Source organism: Arvicanthis niloticus, chromosome 20 (assembly GCF_011762505.2).
Source record: "Arvicanthis niloticus isolate mArvNil1 chromosome 20, mArvNil1.pat.X, whole genome shotgun sequence".
Lineage (NCBI taxonomy): Eukaryota > Metazoa > Chordata > Mammalia > Rodentia > Muridae > Arvicanthis > Arvicanthis niloticus.
Window position 1 is genome coordinate 18,756,319 of NC_047677.1, and position 16,934 is coordinate 18,773,252.

Here is a 16,934-nt window from a genome sequence, read left to right on the forward strand (position 1 = left end):
TTGGGTGATGACAATAGTTGACGATTGCATTTTAATAACAAAAGGTGTGGTCAGTAGAGCACTCATGATGCTGAGCCATTGGTTGTGTCTGACAAGACAGACTACTTCACACTTGGTACCCTAGAGGTCACCTTGCTCACAGCAGATTACTAGTTAATTACAGATTACTGGGCATTTGAATTTTCATTAGGTAAAAAGAAAAGACCATGCAGAAAAGTGGGCACCGGGTCCTACCTCTGTAGGTCTAAACTACCTCTCTGGAGAGAGCCTAATGTGTATCAACTTTACTGAAAACGAGGGGCCAAGGTGATCCCTAAGGTGATCCCTAAGTACCCCAGTTGTCTGTCAAAGCAGCAGCACTGCTCAGAGAAAGAAGCCTCGTATGCAGGTTAAAGTTGCCAAGGATAAGAGAAGAAGGAAGCCTGTCATCAAGGACCCTGAGAACTCATCCATGGGGTGGTGATTGTGTCTCAACCAGGGTGGAAAGTCCTTTCCTCCTCCCCTCCCCCTCTCCTCCCACCTCTCCCTCCTTGGCTTCCTCTCTCTGCCTTTCTTCTTCTAGAGATCCTACTCAGGGGCTCCCACATGCTGGGAGAGCTGTCTGCCACAGAGTTACTTGTAAGCTAAAAAGACTGAAATATCACTCACTCTGAAAGCAGAACAAAAGGTAAAAAGAAATGCATATAATAGGTTAAAATTCTATTCCTTACATAGTTGTATCAATTACAAAATGTCTAAACTTCAATTGCACAACAAAGACTATCATATTGGCCAGAAAGAAGAATGTAAGCATAAGCTGTTTGTCACTTTAAATTTGAGACTCATAAATTCAAAGTCCAAAAGGACTGGGGCTGGAGAGATGGCTCAATGGTTGAGAATACTGGATGCTCTTCCAGAAGGCCTAGGTTCAGTTTCCAGCACTCATGACACAGCGTCTCACGCACGTCAGTGATTCCTGTCCTTTGGGATCTGATATCCTCTTCTGGCATCTGTGGTCCCTGAACCCATGTGCTGCACACACATACATGCAGATGAAACACCCACACACATAAAATACTTTTTATAAAGTAAAAAAAAGATGCAAATAGAATAGCATGCAAACATTAATCAAAAGAAGGTGGGAGTAATGATATCAATAATTACATGAAGCTTCAAAGTGCACGGAACCACAGGGACTGATGCTGAAGACCCCCATACTCGGGAGACCCTTCCTCAAGTCTCAGGAAATCACGACCACCCAAAGATCACAAGAAACCATACCTGGATGCAATCAGCAGAGCCTTTATTAGGGAAATTGGCCGGCAGTCAAACCACAAGCTCTTTCTCTGAAGAGCAAGGTTTGGCCTCGAATGGCAGGCTAAGGGGTCTTTTATAGCATGGGGAAAGGAAGGCATTTTCGTGCGGTTACACATGAATGGTTGCATTTTCGAGTGGTTACACATGATTGGTTGTTTTACAAATTTTGAACATAGCACTGGGAAGACCAAGGGAGGGAGGGGTAACCAAGAACAGTGGAACATTTCAAAGGAATCTAGCCCAAATGATCTAGAGTCATGTAAAAATCACTCTGCACACTCATTCTTCTCAAAAATGTGGTTTTACCATATCACTGTCCCTTATACCATCATTACAAAATATTTCTCACTTCCTACAGTCACAGCCCCACCTAGATGCCTTGTATTTTTTATGGTCAGGAATGTGTCTTTCTGCTTCGGCCCCCCCCCCCCCCCACCCACAGGTGGGCCTGCTGCTTGAGGCTTGAGGAATGTAATCCAGCAAGTGTCATCTGATTCAGGGGCAATGTCCTTCACCTGGAATGTGTCCTGGGGTAGTGAAAATCTTACATTCAGTTCCGCTTTCTGGAACTTGCATTTTTCTGCCCAAGTCTAAGGGCAAAGAAAAGGTCTACATATTTCATAAAATAATCTTTATAATTTTTCACTCTACAATGCCAGTGAATCAGTCCACATTTGCAGTATGTATTTCAAGTGGTAGAATAAGAAAGCAACCGAAGACAGAAAGCATGATTCATTTGTACAGAATGCTACCTCACAAAGCCAGAATACGCATATTCTTTTTAAGTGCTCATGAAAACACACTACACAGACCACATTGTGGGCCTTAAACCTCAGAAAGTTGAAAAGCATTAAAGAGTCTGCAGTGTCTTAAAAACGTGTCTAACAAATGAGATAAATCGGAAATAACAAAGATACCCAGAGAAGTTCCAAACACCAGAATATAAAACAACACAGAGGCAATGAGAGAAGTCAGTTTGAGCCAAGTTAAAGCACATATCAAAATACATGAGTTTTAGCTATAGTGGAGGGAGAAGCGGGTGAGATGCACATGCTTATAGTGGCAGCAGGCCAGTGAGGAGGACTGGCACAACTTCCAGGCCACTGTGGGCTATGAGGAAGACTCTCAAAACAACAAAGTGACATGGACAATGACAACAGCAACAGCGACAAAATCCTCAAAAAATGTAATCAACCCTACTCCCAAAAGTAAGCGAGACAGTGGGTGAGAGGGCTTAGCAAGCGAAGATGCTACCAAGGCTGCCAGCTTGAGTGTGATCCTCAGGAGCCAGGTGGTAGGAGAGAACCAGGAGCCAGACAGTAGGAGAGAGCTGACTCCCACAGGACTCCCACAGGTCCTCTGGCCTCCGCACATGCATCTAAGCACCTGTGCCCACACACATATGTGCACCCAAATAAATGTAATACAAAATAAGCAGAGAAATTGAGGAAAAAAGTGACCCCCCCTTTTAACATGGTCAATAAAACATCTCAGCTGAATTATCAGAACAGAAACCACAAATAATTGATATCTGGATTCACAGTGGAGCATCCCTGCCAATCTACGACAAGGATAAACCTTTTCTCAGCACCATGGCTGCTAGAGTATTGAATAAATGCCTCTCACATTCCCTCCCACATTACTGGGTATGCGCTCTCTCAGAGTCGATCGTATTTCTATAACTTGCCTCCAGGTTGACATTAGCTCATGGCCATTTGAAAAGATATTCTGTTGAGGCCGTGGGTGTGGGTGGAGGTGTGGGTGTGAATGGAGGTGGGGTGTGGGTGTGAGGAGGGGTGGGGGTGGGGGTGGAGGTGTGTGTCACTGTGACCTCAGTATTGTCACATAAATTCTGAGCTCTCTTATCACAGCACTTGGGGTGTTCTGGAAAGATTCCAGTGCTGCATCTGATAGGCAGTTGTCGTCCTACACTTTGATGTTTGTGCCTTTGGGATGTCATCCTTCAATCTCATGTACCCCTGTCCCCACCCCTACCCCTGGTTGTGCCGTTCTCAGCTCTTTTGTGGGAGAACTCAAAAGGTTATAGACTTCTCACCTTTCTGACAGCTGTCAGTCATTCCTCCAGTCTTCTCACACCCTCAGGCAAGTCTCCGGGGCTCAGTGCAATCAAAAGTAGAAGCATCAGTTTTCTCTTTTCCCAGAAACTTTATTATTGTCTTGGAAGGGGAGGGGAAATAAACATCATGGAAACTCTGCTTTCCTGAAACTCAATATTTATTGAATATATTCCTATACATGTCAGACTCAGTTCTGAGCTCTTACAACAGATTTGTGAGCAATCCAGAAATTCATGTATTTTATATTAAAGACATTGTATGTATATGAGTGTTTCGTCTGCATGTGTGTACCTGCAATGTCCTAGGAGGTCAGAAGAGGCTGGCAGAGGCCCAGGAACTGGAGTTACAGGTGGCTGTGAGCTATCAAGTGGATGGTAGCAGCTGAATCAGGGTCCTCTGCAAGAACAGTATTTGCTCTTATTCCCCGAGGCATCTTTCCAGCTTCTAGCTTACATTTTTGAAGTTGTATGAGCTTTTTCTGAGCAATGTGGACAGGTGTTATTAACAGGGCATCAATGACAGAAATGATTCCACCCAAGTGTAGCATGGAGATCCAGTGAGTTTAATTGGAGTTGCAGGAGTATGGGTGAGGGGTTGCTTATAGAGACGTGGGCAACTTACAGGTGGCTACACCACTGAAGAGAAAATTAATTAAGCTTTAATCGCCTATTTTAGGAGACATGGGGTTTCATGAGCCTCACACCCAGCGAGGCCTATATATTTTTAGGAAAAGGCAGGAACTGTTGAAACCCCATCACCAATGGGCCCACTTCCTAGCTGGGGCCTGAGGTAACCATTACTGGACAAAGGGTAGGGGAATATGCCATCCTAGAACCACAGAGCAATGCTGTGCTTCTCATTCCTGTGAATGTGCATCTGGAGCTGCTAAAATCACATCTCCTCAGTTGGAATCTCTTTGGCTTCAACTCCGACTAAGTGCCTGATTTCCTTGTTTCATAATCAAAACTTAAACCCATCTTTCCAGACCAGGCAGCATCTTGTTCAGTCGGGTGTGGCTATGAGAAGAAGTGGAACACAGGTACAGAGAAGGCCTCCTTCACACAAGAGCCTCTTCACTCTGTAGGGGCTCTGGCAAGAGCTATGTGTAATGACCAAAAGCACAGAACTCATTGTTTTCTGTACCAAGTACTGGCAATGCTAGAAGAAGGAAGAGGAGGAGGAGGAGGAGGAGCAGGAAGAGGAAGAAAAGGAAGAAGAGAGGAGGAGGAGAAGAAGAAAAAGGAGGAGGAGGAGGAGAAGAAGGAGGAGGAGGAGGAAGAGGAGGAGGAGGAGAAGGAGAAGGAGAAGGAAGAAGGAGAAGGAGAAAAGGAGGAGAAAAGGAGGAGAAAAGGAGAAGGAGAAGAAGGGAGAAAAGAAGAAGAAGAAGAAGAAGAAGAAGAAGAAGAAGAAGAAGAAGAAGAAGAAGAAGAAGAAGAAGAGGAGGAGAAGGAGGAGGAGAAAGAGGAGGAGGAGGAGAAGGAGAAGGAGGAGGAGGAGGAGGAGAAGAAGAAGAAGAAGAAGAAGAAGAAGAAGAAGAAGAAGAAGAAGAAGAAGAAGAAGAAGAAGAAGAGAGGAGGAGGAGAAGGAGGAGGAGAAAGAGAAGGAGGAGGAGGAGAGGGAGAAAAGAAGAAGAAGAAGAAGAAGAAGAAGAAGAAGAAGAAGAAGAAGAAGAAGAAGAAGAAGAAAAGAAGAGGAAGAAACCTTTTCATTTTGTGTCTGGGAGAGTGAAATCTCATCCAAGAACTGGTTCAAGTTCATGTAAATGAGGAGGCAAAGGGTTTCAGGATGTCCTTGTGTGTTCTAAGTGATATCTGAGTCAGAGGAATTCTCATTTTTTGGCTATAAGGATGAGAAGTACTAACTGTAAGAAGGTGGCCTCCTTTCAATCCAGAAAATATTCAATTATACTACAATTTCCTTTAAAATTTTTTTATGTGTTTGTACTTATGCGTGCATACATGTGCCTCATACATGTACCAGGTACAGTGCGCATGAGACACACATGTATCTGTTGGGAGGTCATAGGTTAATTCTCCTGACACCTTCTTTATGGGGCTGAGGATCTAATTCAGTTCATCTGGCTTGTGCTCAAACCCCTACCCTCTGAGTCATCTCCACAGCCATGTAAAACTCACCCCATCAAAGCTAAGCAGGTTTTCCTGCTGTAAAGGTGAAAACGGGTAATCTAATTTAGGTTGTGAACAAGTCAGTACATAAAAGGTAGGAGAAGGTAGCTGAGGATGAGCAAAAGTTGGGTATATGTTGAACGATCTTCCCTGAAAGATGGCTTCCTCTGAGAACATAGTCACATTTGGCTTGCACACCAGGGCTGGTTAAGAACCCCTTCTACTACTAGAGACAGGAGCAGAGACCTCGCCAGCTGAAGCACACGGGCTCTCAGGGTAAGAAACTTTTGCACTTTTAGAATCGATGTCCGCTGCAGACATTTTGGATGCACAGGGTGAATTTGAATTCAAATAAGAAATAGGAAGCAGCAGGGCTCTGATTTATTGAAATCCCCTTCAACCAGGTGAGAGCTTCTGTAGGGAGGGGGAGTTCCAGTCCCCCAAGCCCGCCCCCCACTTCTGTGTTTATTTCAGTGCTAGACAGAACTCTCTTCAGCAGCCTTGCAGCTGTCAGGCTGTGGGACAGGAGTTGATGCTCACAGCACCACTGACCAGAGCTGCCTTACTGAAGCTCACCGGGCGCCCATCAATGACAAAGTGGCGGATGCAGCCTGTGAAGGGTTTGCTGGGAGCCAAACGTGGCGTCAGTAAAGACTCTGAAAAGAGGGACAGGGAAAAACATATCAGTGCAGGGAATTCCAAGCTCCAGTATCACCTCCTGGTATGAATTGGAAGATTGCTCAGACTTTCAGAATGATTCCTCATCAGCAGAGGCTCACAGTTCCCGAGTGGACTCTCAGGAAGAATGAGAACACACTGGGATTTTAATGTTTGCCGTGTTTCTGTGATCACACTCCAGTGCATGCTGTGGTTGTCTTCCAGGGCTGAAACTCACCATTTCCCTGTGAAGCCTCAGCCAGAGAGTTTTCGTGATCTACCTGTGCCATTCTGAGTTAATTTCCCCGCGGCCTTATTTGTTTACTGTGTTTTGCTGAGAACGGAGAAGGAATTTGTGCTTCCCTGTCATTTTTGTACAGAATTATTGTTTCTGTTTAATCCCTATCTTCATTACCAGTCTCACCCTTAAACCTCTACAGTTTTGCTAAGCTTATAGAATATAATGAGAAAATAATGAATTCAAACAAGATAAAATTTAATTTTCCTGAGCTCATGGCTCATGAGCTATGAATAGGGAAGTGCTAAGTAGCATAGATTTTTGTGTGGACACAGGTGCCTTCCAGCATGCCAGGGAACCTTCACTTATTGCAACTAGGCGTCTCGACGAAGCCTGGCGTTTATTAGTTATACCGATACAATTAGGTGTGTTGGTATGATAGAAGCAATATAATTTAAAGCAACTTGGAGAGCCTATAAATATTATGAAATTAAAATCCATTTAGTCAAAGCTCACTGTTATAAACACACAGCAGCTCCATCATCAGCAGACACAAGGAGAAAAACAGTTGGCAATCTGTAACTGAGGGAGGCAGATAAAGCAGGAGACCAAACCAGCAGCACCAAGCAGCTGCCACAGTGCATCCGCATGCAGTGCAGGGTGTGCACAGAACCCGTGTGCCAAAAATAAAGAAGGGAAGTGGCTCTCCCCTTCAGAACAGAAACCATAAAGCTTTAGCTTTGAGCCCAGCAATGGCAGTGCATACCTTCAGTCCCAGCACTCAGGAGGCAGAGGAAGGTGGATTTCTGAGTTCGAGGCCAGCCTGGTCTACAGAGCGAGTTCCAGAACAGCCAGGGCTACACAGAAGAACTCTCTCTCCAAAAAGTTTTAGATTTGAAAGGGGCCCCAGGGATCAGCTCCTTTTATTTGTATCTAATTCACAATGGCTTCACGTTTGTACAGCTTGCTCAGTGTACTTCATTCTTAGAATAAAAACTGAGCTAAAGCCAGAGAAGAGGGGTCTTCCAAACTCTCTGCCATCCTGTGTACAACGGGACACAGCTTCCATCCTGCCTGAGCTGTCCACCCTTGGTTCATGCTGCGGGTTGCTAGTTTCCATGGGGTGGCTTACTAGAAAAACCTTGCTGTTCATTATGTGTCTGGACACCCTGGTCTCAGTTTTAGGTGAATCTTGTTCACTCAGTCTGTGGCGCTTACTGACAGCAGTGCATGGTGCCTGATTGTGCTAGTATCAGACTCAGAAAGCAAATGAGTCCAATAAGAAGTTCTTTTGAAGCTCATGGTAAATGCTTCAGGTCCAGGGATGGGAACAAATGCTGTAACTTTTGCACTGGGGAGATATACTTGTTTTGTCACCAAGAACGTGGACAGATGCTTAACAGTGTGCTGCTGGGTGGGGAAGGAACTGTTGTTTCCTGTCAGAAGGTAGTGTACCATTTAGCTTCAACAGTGTTCTATGGTAAATTCCTGTGATGGTTTGAATGAGATGTTTCCATGGTCTCAGGTAGTTGAATATGTGGATGGTCTTAGTTGGGAGGTTTAGGAAATATGGCTTTGTTGGGAGACGTGTGACACTGAAGGCAGACTTTGGGAGTTTAAGGACATGCAGTGTTTTGAGTTTGCTCCCTCTGCTCTGTGCTTGTCATTTAAGATGTGGTCAGCTCACCTTTAATCCCAGCACTGAGTTCGAGGACAGCCTGGTCTACAGAGTGAGTTCCAGGACAGCCAGGGCTACACAGAGAAGCCTTCCACGACATCCCCCACCACAATGCCCCCCCCCCCCCAAAGATCTTATCATCCTCCTGATCCAGCCTTTACTCTGCCACCATAGATGTCACACCCTGGAACTGTAAGCCTAAATAAACTCCATGTACTATAAATGGCCTTGGTCATTGTGTTTTATCATGGTAATTGAAAAGTATCCAGTACAGTTTTACAACAGTGGTACTGTGTGTGTATCCTAGGGAGAAAGGTTGGTAGGAGAAGGTAAGGCCAAAGGATCAATAAGGAATTAGGTTGGAGGACTAGGAGAAGCTGTTCCATGGAAAGGTACTAGCAGAAAAAGGAAGAGCAATATTTACTAGAAATTGAATCCCCAAGTACTTGTGGGAAGGCCTGGAACAAAGGCAGTATCCCTGAATATTAAGGGACTTCAGGCTCAGATGCTACAGGGAGGCCAGAGGCAAGGGCAAAGAGGGGACAGGTGCTTTGTTTAATTTAATCCTGTGTGCACCAGAAACCTGTGAAATAGCCGAAGCTATACCATGATTTCTAGGAAGGAAGCAACGTGGAGAAATACAACTGACATGGGACAGTTTTCACAGGTAATGCCATGAGGTGCAATGGTGGCCTTTACTGGAATCCCTTTCAGAATCAAAGTCAGAACAGAGGCAGAGGGCTGGGGGATACTGGTGTGAGCATGTGTGTGAAACACAAGAGGGTGTTTGCTTTCTGAGGATCTTAACTATGCCTTTTGGCTCTTGAGTTACCATTGTTGGTAATGTTGGTATCTAACTGTTCTATTGCTATGAAGAGACACCACGACTAAAGAAACTCTTATAAAAGAAAGCACTTAATTGGGGGCTGGTTTACAGCTCCAGAGGTTTATAATGGTGGGAAGGATGGTGGCATGCAGGCAAGCATGGTGCTGGAGAAGCAGCTGAGAGCTTTACATCCTGATCCTTACACAGCAGGGAGAGAGAGACAGACTGGGTCCGACAGACACAGGCTTTAGAAAACTCAGAGACAACCGCCCCCCAACACACACACACACACACACACACACACACACACACACACACACACACACAAACAGTGGCCCACTTTCTCTAACAAGGCCACACCTCCTAATCCTTCCCAAATAGTGCCTGGTGACTAAGCATTCAAATATATGAGCCTATGGCGGCCATCTTCATTCAGACTACCACAGCTGATATCTGAAAACATCAGCATAGAAAGAAGAGGCATATTTGGTTACTACTACTTTGAGAGCACACAAGGTAAGATGTTGGATTTTATCTGTAGATTTTTTTCTCTTTTTAAATTATTGACTACCTTTATATGATACAGTAAAAAAAAAAAATCTAGTTAGGAGATTACTGAGTTTTTCACAAAATTCCAAATGAAAAGCTTAACTCTCTCCATTTTATAACCCCCTCTCTAGGCTTCACTTTCAACCTTTTCCAAGTTAGAGAAATACATAAAGACAGCCGTGTTCAAAATTAAGGTAATGGCTGGCCACTGTTATAGGGGCATAAAGTAATTGTAGGCAGTCCACAAGTGCCTTCTCACTATCCTGAATGAGATGCCATTTTGGCAGCTGTTTACAGAACTGTAGCTGGAAACCCCTCTTAGGGAATGCCATTCCATGGGAGAACATAACTTACGGTCTGCAGCTGTTATCACAATTCAGACTAAGTCTGGGCAGGGGAAGCATTCGTTCTCTCCTATTGTGTAAGGAGGTTCTTGGGTCCAACAGCACTACCATTCATAAGTGAATTCTCTCTGTAGTGTTTGTGTGTGTGTGTGTGGAGGGCATTTAAAGGGGAAGGATGAGAAGAGCGGGGTGGGGGGGGAGGGGGAGAGAGAAACACAGCAAGATAGAATCACATCTCCTGTTGAGCATGATAATTTTATGTGTTATTAATCTTGAATGAAGGGTTAAAGTTTTGGTACATTACTTTTTTTTTTTAAGTGCTGGAATTAAATTCAGTACTTTTTTTTTTTTAATTCAGCTGCTTTTTCCTGTTAAGAACCATGGCGTATAAATCCCTTTGGATTATTAGGTGAGTCATGAAAATACATAGCTCACTGGTTTTTTTTTTTGTTATTGTTTTTTGTTTGTTTGGTTTTTTGAGACAGGGTTTCTCTGTATAGCCCAGGCTGTCCTGGAACTCACTCTGTAGACCAGGCTGGCCTCGAACTCAGAAATCCTCCTGCCTCTGCCTCCCAAGTGCTGGGATTAAAGGCGTGCGCCCCCACCGCCTGGCGCTCACTTCTTAATATAACAACAATTATGAGAGCTCACTGGGTTTTTCTGGATTCGGATGTGTGTACGTTCTCAGAAGCACTTACCTGGAACACCTCCAACAAACACAGGCTCCCTGTGATCAACTGGCTTTGGATTCAATGGTCCAACTACATGGTTCACTTCCGAATCTACATCCAACTGAACCACGTTTGAATCTCTAATGACTGAAAAGCAGGACAAAGACTGGTTATATGTGACACCGGGGTAATTTTTACATGAAATAATTTATTGTAATACCAATACGTTCAGGAATTAAAACCCCCATCCTCCTCTACTGTTGAAAACAGCAATAATGTCTAAGCATAACTAACTGAGCAATCTTAGTGACATTTTTCTTAGAAAATTAGACTATACTGTACTTTTTTTTTCTCCAAAGGTTTCCTGACATATTTTGGCATTATTTTGGCAGCATTCATATTCATGCTTTCATTACTCATATTCATCGCTTTCTAAGAATAGCTGAGGGTGGAAGGTGGTGGTGGTGAAGAGACGGCTCAGTGGTCAAGAGCACTGGTTGCTCTTTCAGAGAACCTGCGTTCAATTTCCAGCATGTACAGAGTAGCTCACAACCATTTAATTCTAAGGGATCCAGCACACTCTTCTGGATTCTGTTGACCCCAGGCATGCCTGTGCCGCACAGACATACATGCAGGTGAACATATAAAATTAATTAAAAAAAAGAAAAAGAAAAAGAATAGCTGTGGGGCTAGAGAGACGGCTCAACAGCTAAGAGCATGTACACATTTCAGTCATCTGTCAGTATCATATAAAATCTAAGTCCTTCCAGGATGCCACCCTCCATGTCTCCACATGCTGTGTGGACTCATGCTTGTACGTGATACCCGGGACATTCCATGTTTTTCACCTGTAATTCTGTGCCATCTGCCATCACAGAGATTCTGCTTGGGAATTACTGAGGTAGAAAAGTCTCTGACCCCATTGTTGACTTTCACTATGACCTGCCAAGATGAGGCATGTTATATAGTTAGTTAAATTTCTCACCATCAGGATAAAACTGAGTTTCATAACTAACTTATCACAGATAAGAAACACCCTGACTAAATACTTACACATGAGTACACTTGCTATATGAACACAAGAGGTCACTCTTGGATCAGTGTTAGAAACACTTTACATTGAAATAGTTTAAATACATCTTTGGAGAGAGAACAAAATAATCCTACTGGGCAGAAATAGAGAAATGGTAAGAACTAAAATACAATGAGTCTGCTTAGTTTACAGACTGTGTTCTGTTTACACAAAGCAGGTTGAGAGCCTGAAGACACTCCAGGGTAGGACCTGGGCCAGGGCGTAGTTTCCAGTACACAGCAAACTCAACTTATTCTTGTAAATTTTTATTTTTGCCATTTTATTTTTTTGTCTTACTGATCTTTTGCTTGTTTGTTCTGATTTTAATTTTTGTCTTTTTTTTTTTTTTTTTTTAAGAGAGAAAAGGACATAAAATTGAGTGGGTAGGGAGGTTGGATCTGGGAGACGTTGAAGGAGGAGAAAAACATGACCAAACTATAACATGACCAAACTATATTTTCCATTCAATATTGAATGGAAAAGTCTTTTCAATCAAAATGAAAAAAATAAAAGATTCTGGTGAAGAGAATGGACTTTCAAGCCAAACTGTTTCTATCCTACTTTTTCTCAATGTAAAATAAGTGTGATAATACTATATGCCTCTTTGAGAGATTAGAGGGCTTAAAGTCAACTCACTTGCATAAGTATTTTAGAATGGTACTCAATACCTAGTAACTAACATATATAATATATAGCATATATTCTATACTAATATGATAAGTAATATATAATACTAATATATAATGTATTTAATTCAAGATATATATATGTTATATACATATACATATATATATATATATATATATATATATATATATATATAATCATACATAGAAAATACACACACACACACACACACACACACACACACACACAAATGTGCTGGGGGATTCATTCCAGAGTCTTAACAAAGCTAAGTTTTATTTTTTTATGGTCTAATTGTATGTACTACAACCCAAATAAAACTTAGCTATATTAAGTTTGAGGCATAATGAAAATATTCCTTTTCCTTTAAACTTATTCTCATACCTTCCTGAATGTTCTTCAGTATTATCTTAGGGTGAATGTGGTGTTTAACTATAACGCAATACAAACGTCTAGTAATTGAAAATAATATGCACTTATATGTATGTACATATAAGCATACACATCTGTGATAAGCATATAAGCATATAGAAAGATGCTTTCACATTCATGGATGTTGGAAAGTAGATATATTTTTTTCCCTTTTATCTGCTGAAAATTTTTCTTCTAATTTTTTTTCTTAAAATGCCATGCTGTTGTTGGTGACTCTCTGGTAGTCTTGCCACAGTCTCATGACTGTTCTAATGAACTCCCAGGACATGAATGTGAACACACACATTGCACACACTTAACACTCAGGTTCAGCTTTTCTCTCCTTTCCATTAGAAGACTGGTGAACTAATGCTATGAAACACGTCTGCTACTTTACATCAGCACTCAAGGTTAGACGAGGTAGACTGTTAACTCTCAGGATACTACCTGTCCGTTTCTCATGTGCACATTCAGGTATTCCCCGTTGACACTGTGGCCATGGACAAGGGTTCCAGAACTGCTCCGGGGACGGACTTCAAACGCAATTTCAAACTTTAACCCAATGTTGAAAGACTCATCTGCAGAGGGAAATAGAGATTACCAAGAGAGCAAAGTAAAATTTCTAGTCATGGTGTGACTTTGTGAGAACAGTACATTGAAAGTACTCTATAGGCTATGACAATTCAGAGGCAGCAGCAGTCCAGTCTGCAGTGCCATTTACTCCTTTAAGAGAGGGAAGGGGAAGGCAGGATGGCTCAGTGGGTAAAACACTTGCTGCAAAAGCCAGCTGCCCTGAGTTCCATCCTCAGGTGGAAGGAGAGAACCAGCTCCACAGAATTGTCCTGTGATCTCACACATGTGCTGTGTTGTGTGCACCCCCATCATGCACACACACAGTACACATAACATACACACTATAATAAATAAAGTGTGCCGACAGTGGGGCAGTACAGGCAAAGAATGGAATCTGAAGACACATATTCAGGCACACATAATTTTTAAAATGAAGGGTAGGAAAGTTTTTGGGCAGAGACTATAATCTGAAGCCATGTACAGTGGCTGGAAAACCTGGAGAGCCCCAGGAAGCAGCTCCAGATGGTCCCATGGGTGTGCCTGGCTGGTTCTACAGGGAAGGTGGGGAACCCTGCTTGGAAGGGCTCCAATGTACAAGTTTGAAAGACCAACTTCATTTTGTAGTTATTTAGGAAGAAACGTGATTAGCAGTATTGTAAGATAGTTTTAACTTAAAAAGTAGCAGGTGCTAGGATTTAGAAACTGTTACTGTGGTGAGCTAAAACATTGCTTATTAAGACTAAGACAGGGTGGAGGTGATGGTGGTGGTGGAGAGATGACCCTGTGGTTAAGAGTGCTGGCTGCTCTTTCAGAGAGCCTGGGTTCAAGTTTCAGCATGCACAGAGCAGTTCACAACCATCTAATTCAATGGGATCCGGCACACTCTTTTGAATTCTGTTGACACCAGGCATGCATGTGGTACAAAGACATACATTCAGGAAAACACGTATACACATAAAATTAATTAAAATGAAAAGAAATAAAAAAAGAATATCTGTGGGGCCAGACAGATGGCTCAGCAGTTAAGAGAGTTTATTATGTCTCCAGTGGATCTGAGTTCAGTTACTAGCAATAACATTAGATGGCTCACAACCATCTGTAACTCCAGCTCTGGGGGAATCAGATACATTCTTCTGGCACTTGTATCCATGTGCACACAACCCACCCCCACTTCTCACATAAACAGGTTATTAAAGGCTTGTTACAAACATAGGCATTTTAATAGTGTCTACTTGATATATTTCCTCATAAATAACTTAAAAATGTTCCCAATGCATCTTTCCTTTCTTCTTGTTTTTAGACTGGGTCTCTCTGTGTTGCTCTGGCTGACCCAGAACTTGCCATGTGGCCGGGCTGGCCTCGAACTCACAGAGATCCTCAGAGTGGTAGGATTAAGAGTGTCTACCACCATGCCAGGCCTTCCAGGTATTAGACAATACTCAAGAAATAGAACATAAATTATACAGTTGACTATACATTTAAAACTGCCCGAACTTTAGGATTCTTTAAGGACTAAGAAACTTGTATGTTTTAGCAGGAGTCATTGTGTAGAGTGAAAAATTATAAAGACCATTTTATGAAATATGTAGACTTTTTCTTTGTCCTTAGACCTGGGCAGAAAAAGTGCAGGTTCCAGAACGTGGAACTGAAAATAAGATTTCAGGCCTTCACTGCCCCGGGATACATTCCGGGTGGAGGACATTATCCCTGAATCAGAGGACACTTACTGGATTACATTCCTCAAGCCTCAGGGAGTAGACCCCACCTGTGGGTGGGAAAAGCCCAAAAGGCAGGAAGACACATTCCTGACCACAGAGAAAGATGCAAGCCATCTAGGTGGTGCTATAGCCAGAAAAAGTGAAAATAGTTAACCTGAAATAGTTGGTAATGACGTGGTAAGACTACATTTTTGAGAAGAATGAGTGTGCAGAGTGATTTTCACATAACTCTAATCATTTAGGGTGAGTACCTCTGAAATGTTCCACTATTTTTATGTTTTGTATCCTTGACAACCCCTCACCCCCCTTCCCACTCCCCTGGTTTGTGGTTTTTCCCTTTAAAACCCTCCTCAGACTGGCGGGCGGGGTCAAACTCTACTCCTGTGCGAGTATGTAGTCAGACCACTGGCTGCCAGCTCTCTTCCCTAATAAACCTCTGCTGATTGCATCCAGGTATGGTTTCTAGTGATCTTTGGGTGGTCATGATTTCTTGAGACTTGAGGAGGGGTCACCCGAGTTTGGGGGTCTTCATTTGGAAGTGGGCAGGGAAGGAAAGCAAAATCCCAACAACGTACACAATGTGCCTCTAGTCCCATTCTACTGGACATGCATGGTCGTTTAATAAAGCGGATTTGGTTACACTATGATTTCTTTACCAGAGGTTGTACAAAATTCCCAATGGATCTGTTGAACCTAGTAAAGGTTTGGATCATTAAGAAGGGTTAATCTTTTATATTTAAGATGTTCGTTGCTGTGGGTTAGATGGCCGGTGTGTGTAGGCTCCTAAGATTTCTTTTGCTTTTGGAATGATTCCAGTCCATCATCCAGCACACGGACTGCCATACATGTTGCATGTAATAAAAGCTGTGGAACGCATGAGCGGGGTAGTAATGGTTGGAAGGACATCTTCAGAATAAGGCCTCCCAAGGACAGCGCACAGGGTTTCAGGGTGGGTGGGGGGTGGGAAGTGAAATTTCCTTCAGTGGGGACAATAGTTCATACTAACAATCAAGAAAACGTAGAGAAATAAGGTGGCCAAGAGCTGACACAGCCTGGGACACACGACAGCACAGGAAGTTCTGCACCAAGATGGTCTGCACCCAGAAGTTCAGCCAAGGAAACAAGGAGATGGGTGCTGCATATTTGGTTTGAAACAGTAAAGGGTGGTCCTTGAGGAAAGAGGTCATCTTACAGAGATGAGCTTGGCATTATTAAATTTTAACAGTGAGCTTAAAATTCCCTGTTAACTATCTCCAGGAAAAAAAAGTATTTCTAGATTCATGCTTTTAATATACACCATTGTCTGTTTTGTTGCTATGACAGAATCCCTAACGCTGGTTTATGTGGCTCACAGTCCACTGGAGTCTGGAAAGGATAGGAGTATGATGGTAGCATCTGTACTGCAGAGGTGGAAAGTCCTATGGATGTGTGTGGAGCGAGAGGGAGAGCGAGAGTGAGAGCGAGTTTGTAACAATGCATTCTGATGTTGAACAATGTAATCTTCATGGAATGAGAACTCACTCAAATGAGGACAGGTTATTCTTTCTAATGACTGGATTGCCTCTCGCAGCCCGCCTCCCGTTCTTCATGTGCTGCACTGGGGAGCAAGCTTTAACTCGAGTTTAGGTGGGGCTAACTGTAATCACACCACTGAGGTCACATTACCTAGCACCACATAGCCGCCTTCCGTGGAAAAGTAAGTCCCCGTTTCCATTGGCCCTTCAAAGCAAGGCGTCACACTAAACGTTTGAGAAGCGGAGTCGATGGAGGCGCCGTTGAGCTGGAGATTGCCAAGGCAGCCACTGAAACTGTAGACGGAGTTAATCTGAAGGAAGAAGAAGAAGAAGTTACTTAAAATCCCCTTGCCCAGCACCCAGATGCATCATGGGAAAGCAAACAAGTGAGTTACTCCTTGTTCATGTTAGCTTTCTGAATGATCGGCATTGCTCCTTCCTGGCACTCACTTTTAATTAATTCACCAAAGCTAGGATTTTGTATCTCATAACATCAGCGTGTAGTTATTATGCAGTGGAAATGTTTCCACAGACTGAG

The 16,934-nt window shown here is 43.0% G+C and overlaps 1 protein-coding gene across 1 annotated transcript in view; it reads right to left on the reverse strand.

The window, feature by feature from the left end:
* Positions 1-5,859: 5,859 nt before the first annotated feature.
* Positions 5,860-16,934, reverse strand: part of Lama4 (laminin subunit alpha 4) — a 139,507-nt gene continuing 128,432 nt past the window's right edge. The window contains exons 34-38 of the mRNA XM_034524245.2: positions 16,548-16,707; positions 13,039-13,169; positions 11,312-11,405; positions 10,491-10,610; positions 5,860-6,156 (exon numbers count right to left, since the gene is read on the reverse strand). Of these exons, the coding sequence (XP_034380136.1) occupies positions 6,011-6,156; positions 10,491-10,610; positions 11,312-11,405; positions 13,039-13,169; positions 16,548-16,707 (651 nt within the window). The 3' untranslated portion in view covers positions 5,860-6,010. The remainder of the gene's footprint in view (positions 6,157-10,490; positions 10,611-11,311; positions 11,406-13,038; positions 13,170-16,547; positions 16,708-16,934) is intronic.